At 36.4% G+C, this 21,730-nt stretch overlaps 1 protein-coding gene across 3 annotated transcripts in view; it reads right to left on the bottom strand.

The window, feature by feature from the left end:
* MTA3 (metastasis associated 1 family member 3) overlaps nt 1-21,730 on the bottom strand; it is a 134,156-nt gene that overhangs the window by 41,387 nt on the left and 71,039 nt on the right. For all 3 annotated transcript variants that reach the window (XM_064648350.1, XM_064648351.1, XM_064648352.1), the window contains exons 10-15: nt 19,521-19,595; nt 14,482-14,540; nt 11,749-11,873; nt 10,547-10,698; nt 9,829-10,051; nt 1,346-1,432 (exon numbers count right to left, since the gene is read on the bottom strand). In XM_064648350.1, coding sequence (XP_064504420.1) covers nt 1,346-1,432; nt 9,829-10,051; nt 10,547-10,698; nt 11,749-11,873; nt 14,482-14,540; nt 19,521-19,595 — 721 coding nt within the window. The remainder of the gene's footprint in view (nt 1-1,345; nt 1,433-9,828; nt 10,052-10,546; nt 10,699-11,748; nt 11,874-14,481; nt 14,541-19,520; nt 19,596-21,730) is intronic.

Below are 21,730 nucleotides of genomic sequence, written 5' to 3'. Positions count from 1 at the left end.
AACTGTAGTGGGATACCTTCACTTCCCACACAGTCAAATGCTAAGCAGACTCTACAGATACCTGGTATATTTTAGCACTGTTAATCTCCTATCACACATTCACCTAAGTGCGCAAAATGCTGTCTGACATTGTTCGTCCATTTACTCCCATTAAGCCTACAGCATTATGCTCCCTCAGTGACTAAATCACAAGGCATTAAAAACATGCAGGGTCCTCTAAGTTTACCCATGTTACCATTTCTTCTTTTGGCTGCACAGACAGGTCAACTGGATGAGCTATCTCCTGTCCAGCTGCCCCCCTTACAACCACAGCTCCCCCAAGTCAACCAAAGCAGTCCTTTCAGCACAGGTAAGATATACAGCCAGGATGCCTGTAGGAAATTATCACTGGCTTTTTTCTTAAACTCTAGGGCAGGAGGGATCAAAATTCACTGAGAGTGGCATTAATGCTTCATTATACAGTTTTCTGAAGTTAGGATTTTGATAAAATTGATGTTCTAGAAGAGCAGCTGTAACTACATAAATAGCTAATTTCTGTTTCAGTAAGGCAAGAGACTGTTTACTTTGTTCTAGTACAAAAAAACTCTTGTTGATTTAATTTTGAGCAAAACATCTAGACTGAACTCTATATTCAGCTTCATTTCTGCAGAATGGAATTAACAGCAGAATTATTCACTGCTTCTCTGATCAACAGTTTGATTTCTATACTCATTTGAGTATTAACAGCCTCTGAGTTATCACAATTCTTATATGACTGTGTAAATATTTAATAGTCAGCGACAGTTCCTTGAAAAGAGTATGATTTTCACTTGTTTTAGCAAGGAATCACTATTACTTGAATTTTTCCTCTCCTCATTAACTCAAGGGTTCATTGACCTCTTGGCTGTGATCTCAGTACAGATCTCATTGCACCTTTTAAATTTAGGTCATCAGATTACAAGATTGCTGTCTTGGTGTGGCTGAGGTGCCCTTCTTTTAAATATACAGCACTGCAATTGGATTCAAGGGGCACACTAGAGTAGCACTGAGCATATTAAATATCTCCCCTCTGAGCAGTTATTTTTTTCATTTAGACCACCAGACTATTTTTCACATGCAAAATTAGATCAGATTTCACTCTGACACTTTAAACCAGTATCAGCAGAACTTCTGCCTACACCCTGCAAGTTCAATCATGCAGTTGTGCAACTGATAGTGGACCATCGTTATTATTAATTTATTAACTTCAGAGCTTTTTCTTGTTACTCAAAGCGTAAATCCCCCTTTCTACGCACATAGGATTATAAAGCATCAGTACACACTGAATGTTGGTTTGGTTTGTTATTCTCTGGAGGCAGATACGCACCTAAATACCCAATGATACATGACAGGGGTTTTCTGGTGCTTTTAATCTTCAGAGGATTTCCAGTAAGTTCACAATGTCGATCTGCATCTGAGAATTTTAAAGAATAAAACTCAGTTTAATTTTTTTACTATTACCAATAGAATTAGGACACACCAACCACTTTCTGTCTTGCATTTTTGACACAAATTTCTTTTTTCATTTTAGCCCATACTCTCCATTTTTTATCAATACTTATAATGAAGGATATTTAAAGGCAGGACATGTTCTCATTCATGCAAGTGATCTTATGGTTATTCTTTTTTTTTTTAAAGTCAACGTAAGTTTTAACACCATTTTGATTGCATTTTTTGCTTACAAAGCAAATGAAAAGCCAGCTAGGCAAATGAAACACAGATGAAAACATGAGTACTAAATGAAATGCAGCTCTAGCTATTAAAAGTAATTTACATCAATTCTTTATTGTTTTTTACAAGCTCCTTTGTCTCTAAATGGGGTAATACAGAGATAAGGATTCAAAGCTGGCACTACTGACTTTTGTCATGTCTTACTTGCATAATTGTGATTCATATACTGCCTAATAAGTAAAACTGAACACAGGGGTTATCATGACTTGGAGAAGAAACAAACAAAAAAACAACCAACCAAACAAAGCAACTCCATCATGGTAAACTTTTGAACAAAGTGGCCAGTTGTAACCAAGTATTGCAAACCCCAAAGGTCTCAAAAATTGTAACTTTCTGCAAAGTACATGAAAACTAGCAGTGCAGTAACTGCCTTAAATTTCATGCTACTACTATGAACTCACACCTTTAAAGGTACTCTGAATACACAAGCAGAGATTCCATGTTTGTCCCAAACATAAAGTGTTACTATGAAGATGTTCATGTTTAGATAGTGAAGTCAATCAACTTAAGGCAAAAATTTACAAGGCATTAGGTTTCAGTAAACAATTCCAAAACTACTGAAAATATACCTTTTTTTTTTTTTAAGTTATTCAGTGACTGGGTTTATCTGTCTTCCAAGAGCACATAAGAAATCCCCATATAGATTTTCCAGTATCCCCAGTATACAGGTATTCTGTTCTATACAAAACTGCACTCATATGATGATTGTGTAGATTGAGAATTCTCTCACATGGAATTACTTCCCACAAATACCTACCTAAATGTACTCTTTTCTTTGTATAGGTTTCACACATGCAGATCTGCATTTCCTAACAAGCTTTATAGGAGGTACACATTATAAATAGATTCTAATTGCAAATCCACCTTGTGTTTTATCAAACTGCTCACGTTTGCTTCATTCCAGTACATGAGATGAAGTACATAGTCACAGGAAGAAGACAAGACACTATGTAGAATTATTTATAATCTTATATTTTATGTCATGGCTAGGCTTCACGAACAAAGATTTGGGAAATATATTTTATGTAGCTCTGTGCAAAAACCATGAAGGTTCTGAATCCACAGACAATTACTGAAATAAATATTGCAGATGTTCAGAGATGTTTTCAGTGCAGCAGACAATGAACAGCTTACTTCAATATATTTGGGAAACTACTTGAAATTCTGGAAACGCCAACTGGTATTTGGGCAGCCCAAATCTTCCAGAGCCTTAATGCTGAGTACACAAAGCACTTTATTATTTTCTCTTAATAACAGAATATACCATTATATGGGGGGGAAAGCTCAAACCTGGTGCCTTGAATATTTTTAATATTTTTAACACCTGAAATATTTTAAGTGACAGAGTAGAACAATGTGTCTCCACTGACTCCCTCAGTAAAATAAGCACAGGCTATACAGTATTTTATAGTTACTTTGAGAATACCAAAACATTGCCTAAGAAGTAATTAGCAAGAACATTTTCCATCTACGTGTCTTCACTGTAAAAAAAGACATTAAATCCTGGAGATGTATTAATATGGTAACTGGGAATACAGACTGCAAAGACAGCATAGTTTCCATGCTTGAGGTAAAGCATGTTCACAAAGCACACCTATCTATGAAAGCTGTTAAGTACTTTTAACAGCAGCAAACTTTGATCCACAATATGGTACTCCCATACAAAGTGCAATAAAGTTTATGATTTCTATGCACAACACACAGAAAACCATAGAAGTTAGATTGTGCATCACTCTCAAGTGTAAAACCATTGAATAAAAAAACAAGTCCTAAAATCAAATATGAGCATCCATACGCATTAAAAATCTTAGTAAAATCAGCGAAATAGTGGAAGCTAAGAGAAAAAATGTATTTATTAAAAAACGCGTATTACATTTTATAATATATTTTTCAAACACAGCAAAACCAGAAAGTGTGCTACTGCCTGTAGCAATAGGAGATGATCAAGGTGTGAGGAAAATATTCAAGAAAGACAAAGGCACAGTAGAAAAGCTGAATGCATTCTTTGCATCAGCATTCACTACAGAAGCACTTAAAGGTCCCTTCCAAAGTAATTTTATGAGGAAAGTATGAGAACTGTGTCACATCAAAGACTCCATAGGAAATAGTTCAAATGAACTGGTTAATGAATAAAAACAAGTTACCAGGACCAGGTGGAATTCAACCAAGCAAACTGAGCACATATGCTGCTGGTGTTTAATGAATGCTTAAACAGTCTTGGTTCAAGAGAACAAAAACAGGGCAAATGTGATAACATTCTTCATAAGTAGGTCTGCAGAGTGGCAAAAGGGTTGCACTATTAATAGAGGCACACAGTTAAATATGGAAACATCAAGGGAGCCAGCAAAGACCTTGCAAAGGGGAAAACATGTTTAATGTGCTCACACGACTCAGTGGTGTGTCCTTGCCACAAGAAGGACGACAGCGCACTGGGCCTTACGAGCACACGCGCACCCAGCAGGGCCAGGGAGGTCACCCGTCCCCTCAGTCCATGTGAAACAACAGCCAGACTCCACGCTGAGTTGTGGGATCCCCACTGCAGAAGAGATGTGGACACACTGGACCACATTCATCTACTGGACAGTCCCCAATCTGGTTGGGAGCTGGAGTACAGGACATACGCAAAGTCCAAGGGACTGGGTCTGGTCAGCACTGGGACAAGAAGCATGAGGGGAGACCTGATTGCCCCCTGCATTCTCCTAGCAGTGGAGCAGAGAGACACCAAACCAGACCCTTCTCGGAGTAAAGAAGGGATAGGGTAACCTACCACTGCTTTCTGTGGCAGCAGCCACAAGCTGGGAGACAGGAAATTGTTAGATTTAAGGAAAAGATTATTTACTTGGAGGTTGATCAAACACATTGGACTGTTGCCCAGAGAAGTCAGGCAGCCTCCATCCTTGGAGGTGCATAATGTCCATCTGGACAAAAGGCTCATGAGCACATGAACTTTATGCAAGAGGTGGGATTAGAGACCTCCAGGGGTCCCCTCCTACTTACACGTCCTATAAACCAGTAACTGCCAGTGTCATAGGTCTGCCAGGATCCTCTGAAGGGATCGTGACATGTACACATGCAGCTGACCTGGCATCCAACTTGGCATTTCAATGAGCTTTTAACAAACTGTCACCAAAGACCTCCGCTTCCCAGATGTTACAAGGTAAAAGTTCTTTTCCAGGGATTAGCACGTTATTAAAATTAATTGTCTATGTAATCTTCAAAGGATCTGTGCTGTTCTACATACAAAACATCAGGAAAAGAAGTGATTAGGGAGTTAAAATTTCCTGATAAGAAATTTCTGAGCATAATCAAAGCTAAAACTGATTGATATCATCACCATCAAACATCACATGTAAATTAATTCTTAAGGGGTAAAATGGCTGTAGCACACACACGTAATGATGGGTTCTACACCATGATCAAGCAGAAGAGAATTCATGAAGTCGGCACTCTCTAAAATTATGGGAAACCTGTATCTTGAAGTGCACATAATTTGGGGCACCATAACCCTAAAGAAGACACAGTACTATCAGAAAAACTCCAGGAAACAACATTACAAACATTACAAACCACAGTGTGAAACATTCTTTATGAGGTTTTGAACAGACCAAGTTCTTAACCTAGAAAACTAGTGACTTTTGTGGGTATTACAAAAGTGAATGAAATAATGAATGCTATGAATAAGATGATATCAAATGAGGTTGTGCTTTTAGATCTGAAAGTATTTTTTTAATGATTTCCTTTTTCGAACAAATTTGTAGGTCTCTTAGAGAGACACTCAAGTTATTTGTCTCTGACATTTCATCATCCCTCTGTCAAAATTCTGATTATCTAATGAATCTACTGTGCCCTTTGTATTCCCTGATTGTATTCTTCTTAAAAACTTCAGTAAAAAATAGCGTGCTCTTTCCATTATTTTCCTGGCTACTAAAATCTGGCACAAATTGTACTCAAAGATAACGGAAAGAAAATATTTTTATCCTAGATGCAGCCAAAAGCTCTTCTGCAGCTATCAAAATCAAGGATGAAAAACACAGTTTGTGAAACAATACCCATAAATGTTACTCACTTCAGATGAATGGGTAGTTTTATGTCAGTAAAATATAAGCTCTATGCTTACAAAGACAAATCAGGAACATTTTGCATATTCTACCTAGTTTTGATTTGTCTTTGTTCCATCAAACTAGATCACAAGCAAGTACTGTGTACCAAACTTGTTAATAAATCTGAAGATTCAAAGTTATAAGTTTTCATCATGAACAGTATACCCATTCCCAAATAACTATATATATTATACAGATAATATATTACTATGCACTGAAAACATTTTGACAATCATGTCTATGCACATAGCATGTAGTTATCCAGCTTTAAATTACTATAGTTAATACATATATTTATATTGATAAAGCTATATCCAAGCAATGGAATAAAAAAATCCATCAAAATATCCCTGTGTTGAAGTAATAATGCTTGCAGATGCATAGCTCACTGCCAGGCACATATCAACCTGCTTGTAAGCTGGGAACAGATCCAATCTTGCCAGTGACTGTCGAGAACAATGCTGCCTTTGCTTTCCTCGAATTAAGAGACCTTCCACAGACAGGATAGTTTTGCTTCACCTTCTAAAAAACATGCAATATATTCAAACTAAAAGGCAGGTAGTGCATGAGATTTAAAGCATGAGAATTTCCTCTTAGCAAAGCAGTTCACCAATTCTAATTATTCCTGAAAATCCATCAGACAACTTTATTGTCAACAACTACAGAGAGTCTATTAAGTTCAAGCAAAACTAAAGTTTGAAGTTTCCATAATGGGTTGTGCTCCTAGCCGGAGGTGCTGTGCCTTCTCAACCTCCTGGTGGCCATTCCTGGATTCAACTGGGAAGTAAACGCACCATCTCCACTACCTCCTGCTGGCATCTGAGCAGGGGTCATGCTACAGCGTTCATTAATGAGAAAAATCTAATTCTGTACACTGAGGGAATAAAGAACACAGAATAGGATCTTATTTTCTGCCAGTGGGCTGAGGGAGCTGATGTGGGTGGAATTACAATAACAGAAAATGCTCTGTCGAAATCTGTTTTCGCCTAAGAGATGGTTGGGCCTGAGGTTAGCATTCTCACAGGCTTCCATGCTCCTCTGAGACAAAAGAAGTACCTGCAGATGCATTCAGGTGGAATGCAAAAACCTATCTATTTTATGAGTAAGTTTTGGCATGCTGGTTCAGACAGTCTTTCTCAGAACTGGAAATTAGTTTTCATTTACAACCTGGCACTTCAAGAAATTGCACAAGACTAAGGTGGCATAAAACCTGTTAAACTGCTGGGATAAGTGCCCTACCGATCCTTCTGTCTTCAGGTTTTATGGTTTCTTAGTGTTGTTATAGTGCCTAATGCAATAAAGTTGGGAAACGGTTACAGTTTCAAGAACTGGTTTGGCACACACAAAGCGTCAGGTGAGTCTGACATAGCATCTAAGCACTCATTAGATTCAAGTTTCAGCACATCAACAATTTGGAAAACAAATTCCAAATCAGGTCTTGAACGTCCTAACACCACCTCATGCCATATCACATCATGAGTGACTTGCTACTCTGGCCAGGTTATTATCTAAGCATATCTGTAACTTACAGATACTCATTCAATATTGTAACTACTCAGCCAATTCAGCACAGGAGATAATTTCTGTTAATTTAGTATCTCATTTAAAAATCTAAATTTAAATTACTTGCTTCAAGATTACCTTAGAAAAAGATTCAGGGCATTCTCAGGAAAAGAGAGACTATTTAGTTCTAACATTAAAATCTACAGCGTGCACTGAGCAGAGGTCACCAGATATAAGTATAGGAATAAAACTACAAAACCATTCTTTTTATTTACTTACTTATTAATCTTTACTAGACCAAGATTATGACAATGACAATGCAGGTAAGAGCACTGTAATTATTCCAGATAGAGAGATTGCCAGAAACAGAATACGTGTGTGTGTGTCTGTGCATATCTGTGTGTGTACAGAGAAAAGTGAGTTATATCAGTTGAGGTATAATCTGGTTTCCACCATTAGAAAATTATTTTAATGTTGTGTTCAAAAAGCCTTGACAAGTGTGACTTTTTTTTTCTTCAATCTATGTTAGGTCTAATCAGAAAGCATCATAATACAAAAAGACAAATTGCAAGGTCCAAAAACTGCTATAAGCAAAAAGAATAATGAAAGACAGAGACTATAGGGAAAAAAAAAAATCGTTCTGCTCATTGTTAATTTGATGTGGCACTTTTTTACTCAAAGAAACAAAGAGGAAGCACTCACAGCACTGCCAGTCGGATACTGCCAGTCCTGCTGAAAAGCTCAGCTTTTCACTCCTCTCTTTAAAAGCTGAACTGTGTATTTAACACTTGTTGTAGTATGACGATTAACCATTGAATGAAACCTTTTTCTTCTATTTTTTCTCTTCCTTAACCAAAGGTTCCCTCTTCTTTTGAGTTTTGTTACTGCACTAATTGAGAAGAAATAGGGATATGGACAAAAAGAGTCAAGGTTCAAGTGAAATTATAAGTTTTCCTCCATGAATCAGAATAAACAGAAATTTAATGGTATAATGCTTTCCTCTCAGAAAGTAACTCTTACTTTGGATTGAGAATTAAAAATGTAGTCCTAGTCCACCCTCAGACACACTTCTTCCATGAACTACAACTCATTTTATTCACACAGTGAATAGTTTCCTTAAATCTGAAGGTTGCTCCTGACTTCCATAGGTTTAAAAGAAGAAAGGAAATGGCCAAAGAGACAACTAAAAAATTAGACAAGGACAACGAACAGAAATATTCACCAAGCTTGGGATACCTGTAGAAGCAGGTGAAGAGTTTGCATGTGAATAATAGTTGATGTTAAAATAAATAGAAGGAAAAATAATTACTCAAAATCAGATTTTAAGCCTCCATGGAGTAAATTTCTTATAATCAACACTGACATCATCAGCATCCTGGCTAAATATGCTGGGAAAACATTTGGTGTTAACCTAGTAAGCACGTTATAAAATTTTATATTCTAAAAAGGTCTCTTCAATTCCAATACAATTGACAGTACGATGAGCCAGCATGGCTCATCTCGGAATACCAAGCATCTGCTCCAAGAACCATATCTGTGGAAGACTGGGACACATAACCAGACAGCATGAACAGTTAAACAATGTGCTTAGCGTAGATACAAAAGCTGTTGAAATATTCAGTGACTTTGTAGCAGAACTAACACATATATGCAGATGAGGAGACTTACTGTTGCTATCTACAATAACTCATATCCTTTTGTCATACTACTAGCGAATTCATCAGTTCTTTATATTTTCGCTATAAAAAGAACAAGTATAATACAAAATTTTATTTAAAACTAAAATTTAAAACTGGAATAGACAAAACCAAAGTGATGCAATTATGATGTAATAATAAACATGGCTATCACCATCATCTGATCATCATAGTGACAAGGGGCTGTATTACACACCCCATTTAAATTCTTCACAGATTTCACAGAATATTTTGAGTTGGAAGGGATCCACAAGGACATCAAGTCCAACTCTTAAGTGAATGGCCCATACAGGGATCGAACCCCAGCCTTGGTTTATCAGCACAATGTTCTGACCAACTGAGCTAATCCCCATCTCCTGATTCTTTTACCAACTCACTAAGAAAAAACAGATGTACAGATCTATAGTTCCTGCTCAGTGAAAGAATAAATGAACAATATAAAATCAAACTTCTTTCACAATGCCTAGTAGGAAGCATGGTTTTTTATGTCATGGCATTGATTTCCCCCTCCTAAACCCACTTTTGTTACCGGTAATTTTTGTAAGGGAACGAGGTAACAGTTATCCCCTTTTTAATTAATTTGAAATGTTTCCCCAGCCTAAATCTGTTCAAGGTAGCCAGAAATCCAATGTGTAGGTGATATGCTGGACAAATGAAAAAAAAATGAAAAGCAAAAGTGTATAGACAAGAAATGTTTATTGAAAAAGAAAATAAAATTAAAAGACAAAAATGGGTGGAAAGCACAGCACACAGAACTAAGAATTAAAAAAACATCTTACATTCTGCCTTAATGGCAGCACAGTTAATAGGGACAAAGGGACGTCTTGCTGCCTGCCGCAGCCGGAGGGTATTTTTGCAGACCTGACGGGCCAGTTTTGTCCAACACGTCGTGTGAAGAAAGAAAGCTTGACGTGTTTTCACTGCCGACTTTGGACTTCCAGTGTTACGAACTGGAGTTCCCTGTGTGGCCTGCCGGGACATGTGAGTTCTAACATGCGATTCCTACAAAAAGAAACAAAAAATTATAACAGGTACATCTGAATTACAGCATTAAAATATCCACACCTTGGATAAATTCTCAAGGTTAATCAAATAATATGCATAAGCACTATACAAAAAATCTGGGGCCTAAGTAGGAAGCTGTAAAACACAGAGTAGAGAACTATATTAAGAATGGATATATAATGCCATTCTAGATGAGATATTGTATAATCAATTTAACATTTCATACATAACACACCATTTGATTGAGAAAATGATATTTGTCCACCAAAAATGCATGAAGCGGACGTTTGTTTACATAAGGTTTAGTCCAATAAAGACATGGCAGGGCCTGCACACTTTACAGTTCTACTTAAACACAAGAAAAGGATTAACAACTTGAGTTTTATTTAACCAAAGTTGAACACATACATAAAAAACCCTTTCCACTAAACATTCAAATCACAGCAGACTTGTGAAATCACTATGTTTCAAATTTTATCTACACAGTCCTACCTCGGTAGGTTGGCTGGAAGACAGTTTATCTTCATCTGTCTGTGTGGGCATTTTCAGGCCACCATACTTTTTCCAATAAATCCAGCAAGACGCACACAACCTACATTGCATATTAGGAGGGCCCCAAGAATACCATTGGTGAGACTGTGGAGCTAAAGAGGAGAAGAGAGCACAGGTGAACTGGTGCATGCTACATTCACTACAATAAATCCAAATGCTGTAATAGATGGCTAAATATGGCCAAAATATAAGAGCATTGCACAGATAAATGTTTAATACATTTGACATGGAGAAGAAAAACTTGAATTGTTAGTTGCTTTATTTTTTACAAAAGCACCACAGAAGTCAACTCCAAATGGAAATTCTGGAAAAGCTCAAGTCATGCAAATTGAATACTTATAAATTAAGATTCACATTTGAAAAGGATAAGCACATCCTCTACTGACCTTGAAGATGTGTACGTATTTTTATCTTGTGCATTCGGAGACCCAGAAGGGTGCATTAATTTAACCTTTTTTCTTTTTCATAAGAAAACTATTCTTTAAAAAATATGACTTGAAAAACTAATATACAAAACTAACATACAAAATATGTTTTTAATTTAATTGTTGTTTAAGAGATGGGCAGCCATAGGAATGATAAGCAAGGAACTCTTATACAGCAGGTCTTTTCAATTCATTCAATTTCTGGATTTTATTATATCTCACTCTCACAAAACCTCTGTTGAAGGCTGCTATTTAAATAAGTAAAACAAGAATTATCAGAAACATACAAAATACGAGAAAAAAACAACACGCCCTCCCCCTGCCTCCCAACAACAACAGAGGGGGGAAAGACACCTCAAAACCAACCACCCCAAAAAAACCCAGCTTAAAACCCCTTCATCCTTACAGAAAAACCAAAAATAAATTTGAATGTAGCATTCTGAAGGTAAAGGAATAACATATCAGTGCCATCATATTATATAACAATCTTTCTGTATTTTCTGAATTGTTAAAAGAAAAAAATAAAGTCTATTCGAATATTGACATTTAATATATATACTGAAGGTAGCTATAACTTTAAAGTTATTTCTGCCACACAAGTAACTGGAACTTATCTTCTATAACATGCAAACAAGAGTACATGCATTTGTTTTTAGAAAACAGCACATATTAAAGCTAACCCAAACTCTTGAATTATTAAAAAAAATATTTACTTACTATAGCAGCTTTCACAAGCCCGACCTATTACTGGGGCCTGTGCCTGGTAAGAGGCTCCCATTGCTCCATTGACTGCAGCAGGTTTCCCATTGTTGCTGGATATTTGATTGGGATTTGGTTTATTGCTTTAAATAAAAATAAATGGGAAAAAAAATTATTTTACTAACTGGTTAGTCAACACGAAAACAAGCAATATAATTCTGTAATTCTGATGTCTATTGACACACGTATAAAATCTGCTCTAAGCAAGACTAATTTTTGTACTCCTCTAGTATTTTCAGAGACCTGATATGTAAGAGCGGCTTTGATACTCCAATTTACAGATCTTTAATGTGGTCCCATGTTCTAAGCTACTCGGCAAGTTAGTAAAAGACCAAGTCTCAGGGTCAAAGTATTAACAAAAGTCTGACCCAGCACAGAATTTAAGAAGGTGGTTGTAGTCAAAAGATAAGGCTTTACAAGTTGAGGCAGACTTTGGACAAAGTATAGCAAGCATGACCAGTAACACTGCCTATAATATGACAAGGTTGTCCAGCCTAGAAGAGGGTCAAAGAACTTCCTGTCTCAAGCAGAAGTACACACCTTCCCACCAACTGCAGTAAAAGTGAATGTCTTATAATCCTGGCAAAACTTCCCATATAATACCAAGTTATTCTATCCAGGTTCTTTTCTAAACTACTTTCTCTCTGAGATGCTCAATAACTGGTTTGGGATATTATTGTTTGGCTTTCTAAATATTATTATACTTTATTATTCTTGCAATTATTGTAACTACTAATACTTCACAGAAGTTGGACTTCACAGGTCAGTTAATTCAGACAATTAATATACTCTGCACTACGTTAAGTACAGTATTTTCAAAGCTTCAACTTTGTGCATGTTAATTACTCTCAATATAATGCAAGGCTGGATACATTGATTCCTAAGATGATTAATTGTTACTTTAGGTAGCATAAAATATATTCAAGATTAGTTAAAATGACTAACTGAAGAAACATTTCCTGTATCAAGTCTCTATTTCAAATGCCAACAGTCTGTCTCCTGCCTTCACTTTTTTCACTATATCCAGCAAGAGACACTTACAATTCCTACATGCTCTTTATCAAGTACCTTGGACTCAAGGTACAAGAGAAGGGATCGAGAGACGATTAAGTCTCCCACATTATGATCTGTTGCTAAGTTACCTTTCAGAAAAGACATGAATTTGAAAGAGACTCTCTGGTATTGAGCACAGAACCTTGCATTTACAGGAAACACCTTATGATCAAGTTCAAAAAGGTACTCAGCTCTGAGAATCAATTCTACTCAGATTTCAAATGCAATAAATCAGTCTTGAAACAGAGTTAGTGATCCACCATCCCAGATTGCATAGTTACCAAAGACACAAGAAGTCCTATCACCCTCTTACTGTTGACTAGGGATTTTGTCTTGAAATGGAGGCAAAATACAAGCAGTAAGATAAAAACTCGAAAATCCAACATTTCAAAACACGCTTTGTCATCCAATACAGCTAGTCCTTAGAGTGAACATATTGGTGAAAATCTTGGATTGTCTACACAGACCATGGAAATTAAATTGAAAAAGATTATGCAAAGACTGAGTGCCATATGGTTTTCCTAAAGCAGCCACTCCTCTGAGAGGCTATGGAACACTCATACTAGAGTTTTCAGCTTTTTTTTTTTTCAAAGTGCCACTTATTAGAGACATGAGCTTCAAAACTCACAGTTTCAAAAAAAACTCACAGAAATTTTGATAATTTCTTGAGACACGAGATTAAAACAACGAATTTAACAATCTGAAGTTTGCATTATTACATCTTTTTAGGAGAGAAAAGTCTGTATGAAATACGCAAATGAAGCTCCATTGTATGCAATTTATACAAGTCATCAAAAAGCCTTGCAAAGTACTTCCTTTGGTATTCCAGTCTTCTGTTATACAAACACTCATAACAGGAACTTCACATATATGTAAACTGAATATATCCACAGAAAGCTTAAAAAAATGTCAACTGTAATCCTTTCTCCTCTTATAATCTTGAGGAAATTATGAATATGAAAGAGGGATTATATCTTGTTTCTGTAATCTACATGTTAACAAAAGCAGATATAGCATCGACTTTAAATCTAAAAAAACCCAGATTAAATCCCCCTCAGAAAAAAACAAGATTGCATTAATAGGATTTGTGAAAAGGTGAAAGATTTGGGGCTGTGTGCTACCTTTAATTTACAGCCAGAACATCTCTTGTCTCTAATTGAAGAATAGACTTTATCCACAAGATAAAACTGGAATGGGAAATTATCTCATTTTATTTTGTTTTATGTAAATACTTTAACAACTGCTTCTATTTTGAAATATTGCATTTACAGAAATCTGAAGTATTTACACATATATGAAGCTACAGGGATTTGGAAGAGATTATTCTGGAAAAAAATGCTTTTTAAATGATAGGGCTCTTCTTGCTTGTGAGCAGTCCACAGATAGCACTTGATCACCTTTGTAAAAATTTTTAGCATTCCAGACAGGCAGTTTGCAGGTCATGGACAAATGGCTCAGTTAGATATAAGGTGTCACTTAAGACAAGAATTTCTACCATTACATCTCTGTATATAACAAATATTATGAAAGAAACCATTATAAAGATGACTATGAAACTACCAGGCATATAACTCCATGTTACAGTTTCGATTTTACCTGTATATTATTCAAAAAAACTGACTTTGTTGTTATACTCACTAGGTGGGGATGTATACTTGTTTCAGTTTACTTTCTGCTTCAGCTGCTTTCAGACGTTTCTAGTTGAAAAATTAACACATTAAAATATTTTCTTATATTAAAGCATAAGATTTCATAATACTGCACACAATCCATCTTTAAATTATTTCTATGTTTCAATTTCACAAGAGCCTCCAAAAGAAACATAAAAATCTACAAGATGAAAACCATAAAAAACAAAGTTCTCCATTTTTATTATTAGTTTGAAATTATACTATACTGTCCTTCCCAGTAAAATTCACAGGCCCCACGTATGACAACAAAACTGTAAAAACAAGAATTGCAATTTACATAAATTACATCTACATAAACAGGTACAACAATGTGGCTAACCCTCATTGCAGAATTAAGTAGAAAATAAATGAATGAAATTGCACATGGTATGTTCCTCATCAGTTATGTACCTCAATACATCCTGTGCACTCTGTCCAGCCTGAGGCTGGTATTTTATAAGGAACAGTAAAGTCCACTGACTGCTAGAAATAACTAAATACCTACTTTTGTCAAATGTCATTAAAATTGTGGCTCAGGCACATCACAGTACCAGGACGGCTACGCTACTGCCAAGATAGTCTGTGAATTTACTAAATAATTACTTTCTTCATACTTGCAACAAACTCAAACCATCTTGTAGGTAGTCCTACTAACTTCAAAAATGTTGAGAAGCTTTAGTTATTACCATATATTATACAGGTAACTAAGATGGCATTTGTTTTCAGTAATGGCACAAGCAAAACAGAGTTCAGATGTCTACAGGCTTGTCTGTATATAAAAGATGAAGAAAAAAATATTATTTCCCTGCACTCCGACATTACTCCTGTTCCCTTGAAAAAAAGTAGAGAGAAAAGGAGTTAAAACGTGGTCAATTATATTACAAAGGACAAAAAAGGGGGAGACACACTGATAGCCAGCACAATTAAATCAATACGACCTGCCTCTCTTTATCAGGTAATTAAAATTCAGTCCTTCATTTCTCCTACAACAGCCAATTCTCCTCTCTGCTAATACACGTATTTTCTGATATCCAATCTTTGCAAGGCTTATAATCCAGGAATATGTTTCCCACTTTGAGAACAGTATCATCAGCCAACTCTGCTCTGAGAGTCTCTTGCCTGCGTCAGTTACAGGGTTAATCAGCTTTACTGGGCCAGTAGTCTGAGTCAGCCTCCCCATGTAACCTACTGTTCTTTTCCACTTCAGAAAGTTGCCTCTGTGTCATCCACTGACAAAACTCTCATTTATAAAAACTGCACCTTTCAGGAGTAATGTATGATAAATAGACTTCTAAGCAGTCCATGCCATCATTAATTAATTCCTATGCAATGTGAGAGCCCTTTTCTGTTTATCTCCAAAACAGGTCTCCCCCACATTTTTTTTTTTTTTTTTTAAAGGCAGTTTTTTGCCATCCACAGGTACCTGGTTGTGTTTGGAGCTACAGAAGTGAATTCCATTAATACTGCTGCGCAGTTGCAGCTTTCCCCAGCGCCAGGCTTGGCAACACTTCTCTACCTTCGACAGGCCCATAGCAAAAATGCAAACACAGTCTGCTCTGCCTGCAGAGGATGTCTCAATGGTGAACTCTCTCTCTGCTTTACAGCAAGCCACAGAGTTCCCATACCTGCCTCTCTTTCCTTTTCATGTTATACCCAACAACACACAATTTGTTTTCAGACGGAAAAAGTATGCAAAACTGCCAGTCAGCAGGTAACGTGTTCCACAGAGGTTTCTAACAAACTGATTCCTCCATTCTGCAGAGAGAACGGGTAAATCTCACTGCACACCAAGCAGGAGCAAAAGAGAAAAACACAATAAAGGGCAAGAAATGAGGAAAGTAGCTCTGAAGCACTGTCAAAATGTAAAGGCTGTATTAAGGAAGCTCTATGCAGGAAGCTGTATTAAGCCCTGATGGCAGTGTCACTGAGAAGTGATTATATACACATTAATTAAATTTTAGCATACTTTTAATACTGGTATGGGGGTTGTAAGGAATGCAATTTAACAACTGCTTTCCTTCTTTATTTACTAAAGCAAATGATATGGCGCCTTCTAAAAAAAAGTCATACACTGCCATTTCAGTATAAGCTGTATTTTTTATGTTAAAACTACAGCTAACATTGCTCTCTAAAAGCAATAGAACATGTCACAGCTTGAATTCACACTGACCTATCAACTTTCAAGTACCAAGTGAGAAGAAAGGATGCAGAAAGAAAACTATCAATAGTTGCAGTTTCTGAGATTAAACCCCTGCCTGCTGAAATTTAGAGGATGAAAACTGGTAAAGGTTGGAAGTTGAAACTGAAAACATTTAGACAAGAAACAAAGCACCAATTTGTAACAAAGCACTGGAGCAATGTAACAAATAGAGCTGATGCTTTACATGAAAAAAAAAAGATTACATCTTCAACAGCATTTCAAACAGGTCTTACAGAGCGCATTTTAGGTGAGGTCAAACTACACCAATTCAGCTTTTCACCTGAGCTCTACTACTTTTAATCAACTGGCATTGAAACTGAGTATTTGTGCTTTTTAAGGACTTTTGTTATGAATATCAACTTACAAATATCCCAAGAACTGATCGTTTCCCTAAATTAGTACTGTTTTCACCAGTGGAAATAAATGAATGAGAGGCAAATGTTATATATTGTTGCAGAACAGTAATTTAGTTACCATTAAATGTGTTCGCCCTTTTTCCTCTTCTGAAATCTCAGTAAAAGTCTTTTTGTATTGAATCAGATTTTTAAGGAGAACACCAAAACTAATGAGAAGACTTTTCATTCAGTGGAATCAATCACCTCGCCTTCCTCAAACACTATATATATATAGTAGTGGTCATGAGAAGTGCTGTATGACCAAGAATGTTTACTCAAGGCCTGAATTAGTTTTGCTAGACAAGTTCAGAGAACTTTAACATATCTTCCCTTCACCTTGACTTGAAGAGGAGATGATCTGAAAGCAAGGTGGTAGCAGTACCTCCATTGCTATCACCAGCTTTAGCTACCTAGCAAGAATAACAATTAGTAGAAGTTATGATAAGGAAATCTTTCTTATGCCTGACATCATGTATCCAATTCACACAAAGAAATAGAGATAATTAAAAGCAAATTTTCATATTAAATCACATCAATCTAGGATTCAGAGACTGTATTTTAAGTAGGTACATCGACCTTTTATGTCTTCCCATTTTCACAAGTCACCCTACCCCTCAAGCATGAGATTTAGGGAAAAATGACACCGAAATCCCCACTTTCTTACTGAACATATTTTCTCTCTGAAACACATTCAATTATCACAGCTTGTTCTTTTTGGGGAAAAAAAAACCCAAACCCTACGCACTGTATTAATACTGACCTGTGTTAATTTTTACCATTCCCCAACAAACAAAACAAGGGCACAATGAAGTTCTGATCTCTTGTTAGGAAAGATTACAGAAACATTAACCAGGATAAAAAATAGGCATTTGGCCTACACTGGTTTTCTTATTGAGGATCATATATGTGATCCTGAAAGAACATATCTAACGCATTCAATCCCCTGGTGTATTGACGTGTTCTACAGTAGAATGTTGTGCATTTACTTAGGTACAAGTAAAACACAGGCATTTACAAGAGCCTTCAAGTTGTAGATAACCATAAAGCCCATGTGTTTTTCTTGTATAGAGCCTAATCTTTTGAAAGGACATGCAATCTCAACACATCCCACACCTTGATCATTGTAGCAACAGATCATAACAGAGCCCTAGAGAACTAAAAAAGGGAATCTTAAGTCTTTTGCCAAGCCCTCCAGAGCAAGTATTCCAGGAAAAAAATACAGGAAACAAGATCAGTCTCTGAGCAACTTAGGTCTGTTGACAAAAGACAAATTACACTTCATTTTATCCTTACTCCATGGCTTTCAGTATGGATAAAATCTTTTTATCTGATTCTTAAAGATAATCTCTTGCCCAATCTTTAAGATCTGACAAGCACAGCAAATCTCCGCTGGCAGCACCTTTCTAGGATAAAAAAGTGAAATGAATGGTGACAAACACAGAAAAACATGCTTTTATAGAGAACATATTATTTGCTATTTGCATTATTCATAGAACTAAAAGCTCTTCGTGATAGTTCAAGACTCTCCTATGTGGTAAAAGACTTTTACCCTACTTTCCATACACTATCAAGTTGATATAGAAACACTTTTCAAATAAACCAGAACAATCTGAAGCAATCTTCCTTCTGACACACTTAACTCCAAAGATCCATCCAACAGTACAGCTGTAGTTATTACAGCAAAAAAAATTATTTTCAACACTCTGTACATAACATTGCTTCTAATTATGCAGCAAATGAATAAGCTACAAAATTAAACACTAAATCAGAAATTAAAATGGAGTACTTTTAAGTATTTTATATATCTAAACCAAGGAGTAAATATAGAGAGTACAACATATAAAAAGCACCAACATTGAAATTTTGCCTAAACCTGCTAAAAATATCCCAGTATTGGTACTCAACATAATCTTATGTTTCTTCTCCAAAGCAACCCAAACAGCTGAAGGCTCAAATCAGAAGGATGAACACCACCACCATGTGCAGAATGGTCTCAATTTTGGTTTAAAATGCTGGTAATGGCAAAGTAATGTTTTGTCAGGGAGTACCAATAAAAGTTTCATAACAGTAGCAGCCACTTTAACACAACGTATTTTCCCTTTTCCTTCAGTCCCACAGCACAGCTTCAAAGACTAAAGCATTTGCTCTGGAGCCCATTTCCTTCTTATCCCATACTGCAATAGGAACCAGGAATCCTATTACTTCAAACCAGCATACAGTACAAATGGCTTAAAAAGCTCTTCACAGGTATGTGATGAACAACACAGAACCACTAGTCTATATCCCAAAATATTATCATAGGCTCCCCCATACTTCTTTTTAAGAACACAAACAAATTTTTATGCCTTAACATCATTACATTTTTTTAAGAATGTCTCAGACTGGTTCATGCTGAAATAGTCATTAAATTACCTGCTGCACATATCTGTCAGTGGTTTTCCACATGTAGTAATACTCGATGATGCTAGTCAGTGACTTCCAAGGGAGCTGAAAAACATTTGCTAAAAATTAAAGTGGTTCCAAAAATTGCAATGTCCACATCTTATTAAACTCATGTTAAAATCAATACAGTTGAGATAAATACTAAACTCTGAATGTATTAAACAACTACATTAAAATCCATATGCAAATGAACACATAATAATAATGGCCAGTCTTCGCAAGCGAAGATTTGGGAAAGGTCATAAACCCTTCGAGCCTGCGCAGTGGATTTTTTTTTTTTTTTTAGGTGAGACACAGCGTGCGCTGAACTGAGCCCACCCTTTAATCCTGAGGTTCATCTGCCGGGGCCGAGCAAAGCTTGGACAGTGGCAGTGAGGTCCCCAGGACGTAGCTGGATTGCCATACAAGGCTGACGAGCTCCAGCTGCCCGGGGGGCCGGGAATTGAACCCGGGTCGCAGCGGTGCGAGTCCTGCACTCTAACCACTAGACCACCAGAGGCCCAAACGAACACATATTGCTATTAATAATATACAACCTTTCCTTATAGTTAAGAAGTATGCAGAATTACACTATCACACATCCAAATCTAAATGTAATTTATTCTGTTTAAGCCATATGGTAAACAAAATGATCAAAACAGAATGCAGATTTCCTTTAGGAAACACAGAAGGTAATGTCTCTATTATAAAGTGTATCAGATGGAGAATAACATTAGGACTAAAAGCAATCATCTTGATGAGACTGTGTGCAAGTCTCATGTATTTTTCTCTTTAAAAATACAAAGGATACCAGACTTAGATCACAGGTTTTGCAAGGCCCCTAACAACTCAGTCACTCATACAATACCACTAGTTTTGCATAAATCCCCACATACTCTTGACCATTATCAAGAAATAAAGGGATGTGAGGGACAAATGCTACCGTGAGCAACAAGAGTGGTACTGACAATGAATATTTCACAAAAATTTTTGTGCCTGTGATAATGACAATTATTTTGGGTGCACATATTCATTGGTAAAATAAAAATGTATTAACCTATGTTTTGGGGCGAAAATTAAGCAACCATTTTTAACTACCACTAAATAGTCTATTCAACTCCATAAGGACTTTCTATAATTTAAATTAGTACTTCTCTTACAAAATTCATGCATTTTTTCTTCATAACTTGGAAATGTTACTAATTTGTGTGTGCTATTTTCTAGAGGCATGTGTTAATGCTAATATGCTGTGCTTTCTATAAGTGAGGAAGATGTTTAGGAAGTCCCAGAAAGTATAGGTGTGGAAACTTATCTTTCCAACCTTACTCACTCCACTTTGGGGCTTTCTGCATGTCTTAAGCCAAAAGAATAGTTTCCTGCACCTTTAGTTAAATTCCTAAAACAACAGAGGAACACCTTATCAAGCTGCCTCTCCCTGCATGCAGGAGCTCATAGCTAGTTTTTCATGCTGCTTGCTTGCAGACACTTGGAGGAACTGAGCCTGGCTCCCACCTCTGCCTTTCAGGAAATGGGATTTACGCTCAGACTCAGCTGTGATTTTTTTCTCAGGCACTGTACCACAGTGTGTAAATCCCTGAATATTTGCATGTAATTCAAAAGTAACAGTGTAAGAAATGCACATGCTGATGTTCTAAAAAATAGCAACACAATTCAGTTTCCTAAAGTCCTTTTACTTTCTCAGGTAAATTATGCCTTCAGAGAAATCTACCCAAAAAAAGCCCAGTGACAAGAACACGTTAGGTGTGAAGTAACAGATAAACTGATTCTCAGTCTCCAGGTCCATATTCTTCCTGGCATCGAGATGGAACGCTGCCACCCCAACTACCTGCCATTGTCAATTAGTACATTTTAGCATATCCATATTTATTTTCCATCCTGAACACTTATTAATGACTTCATGCTACAGATTATCTTTGCTATTTCTCTAGAAAATACTTTAATCTGTTTTAACTATGATTGTGACACCAATATGTTCATTCACTCAGTAGGCATCTATGAATAAAGAAAGATAATTATGGTGCTTGGACTGAATAACTGTAATCCTTTTACACTTTGATTCACAACTTTTTACACTTTGATTCAGAACTTGAAAAACCTGTTTGACAGACTGAGCACGGATAACCTTTATTCCATTTACCTACGCACTTAATACTCTAAACTGCCAATGAAGCTGTGAACAG

The sequence above is a fragment of the Pseudopipra pipra genome, chromosome 3 (genome assembly GCF_036250125.1).
Source record: "Pseudopipra pipra isolate bDixPip1 chromosome 3, bDixPip1.hap1, whole genome shotgun sequence".
Lineage (NCBI taxonomy): Eukaryota > Metazoa > Chordata > Aves > Passeriformes > Pipridae > Pseudopipra > Pseudopipra pipra.
This window is presented reverse-complemented; position numbering and strand designations above follow the sequence as displayed.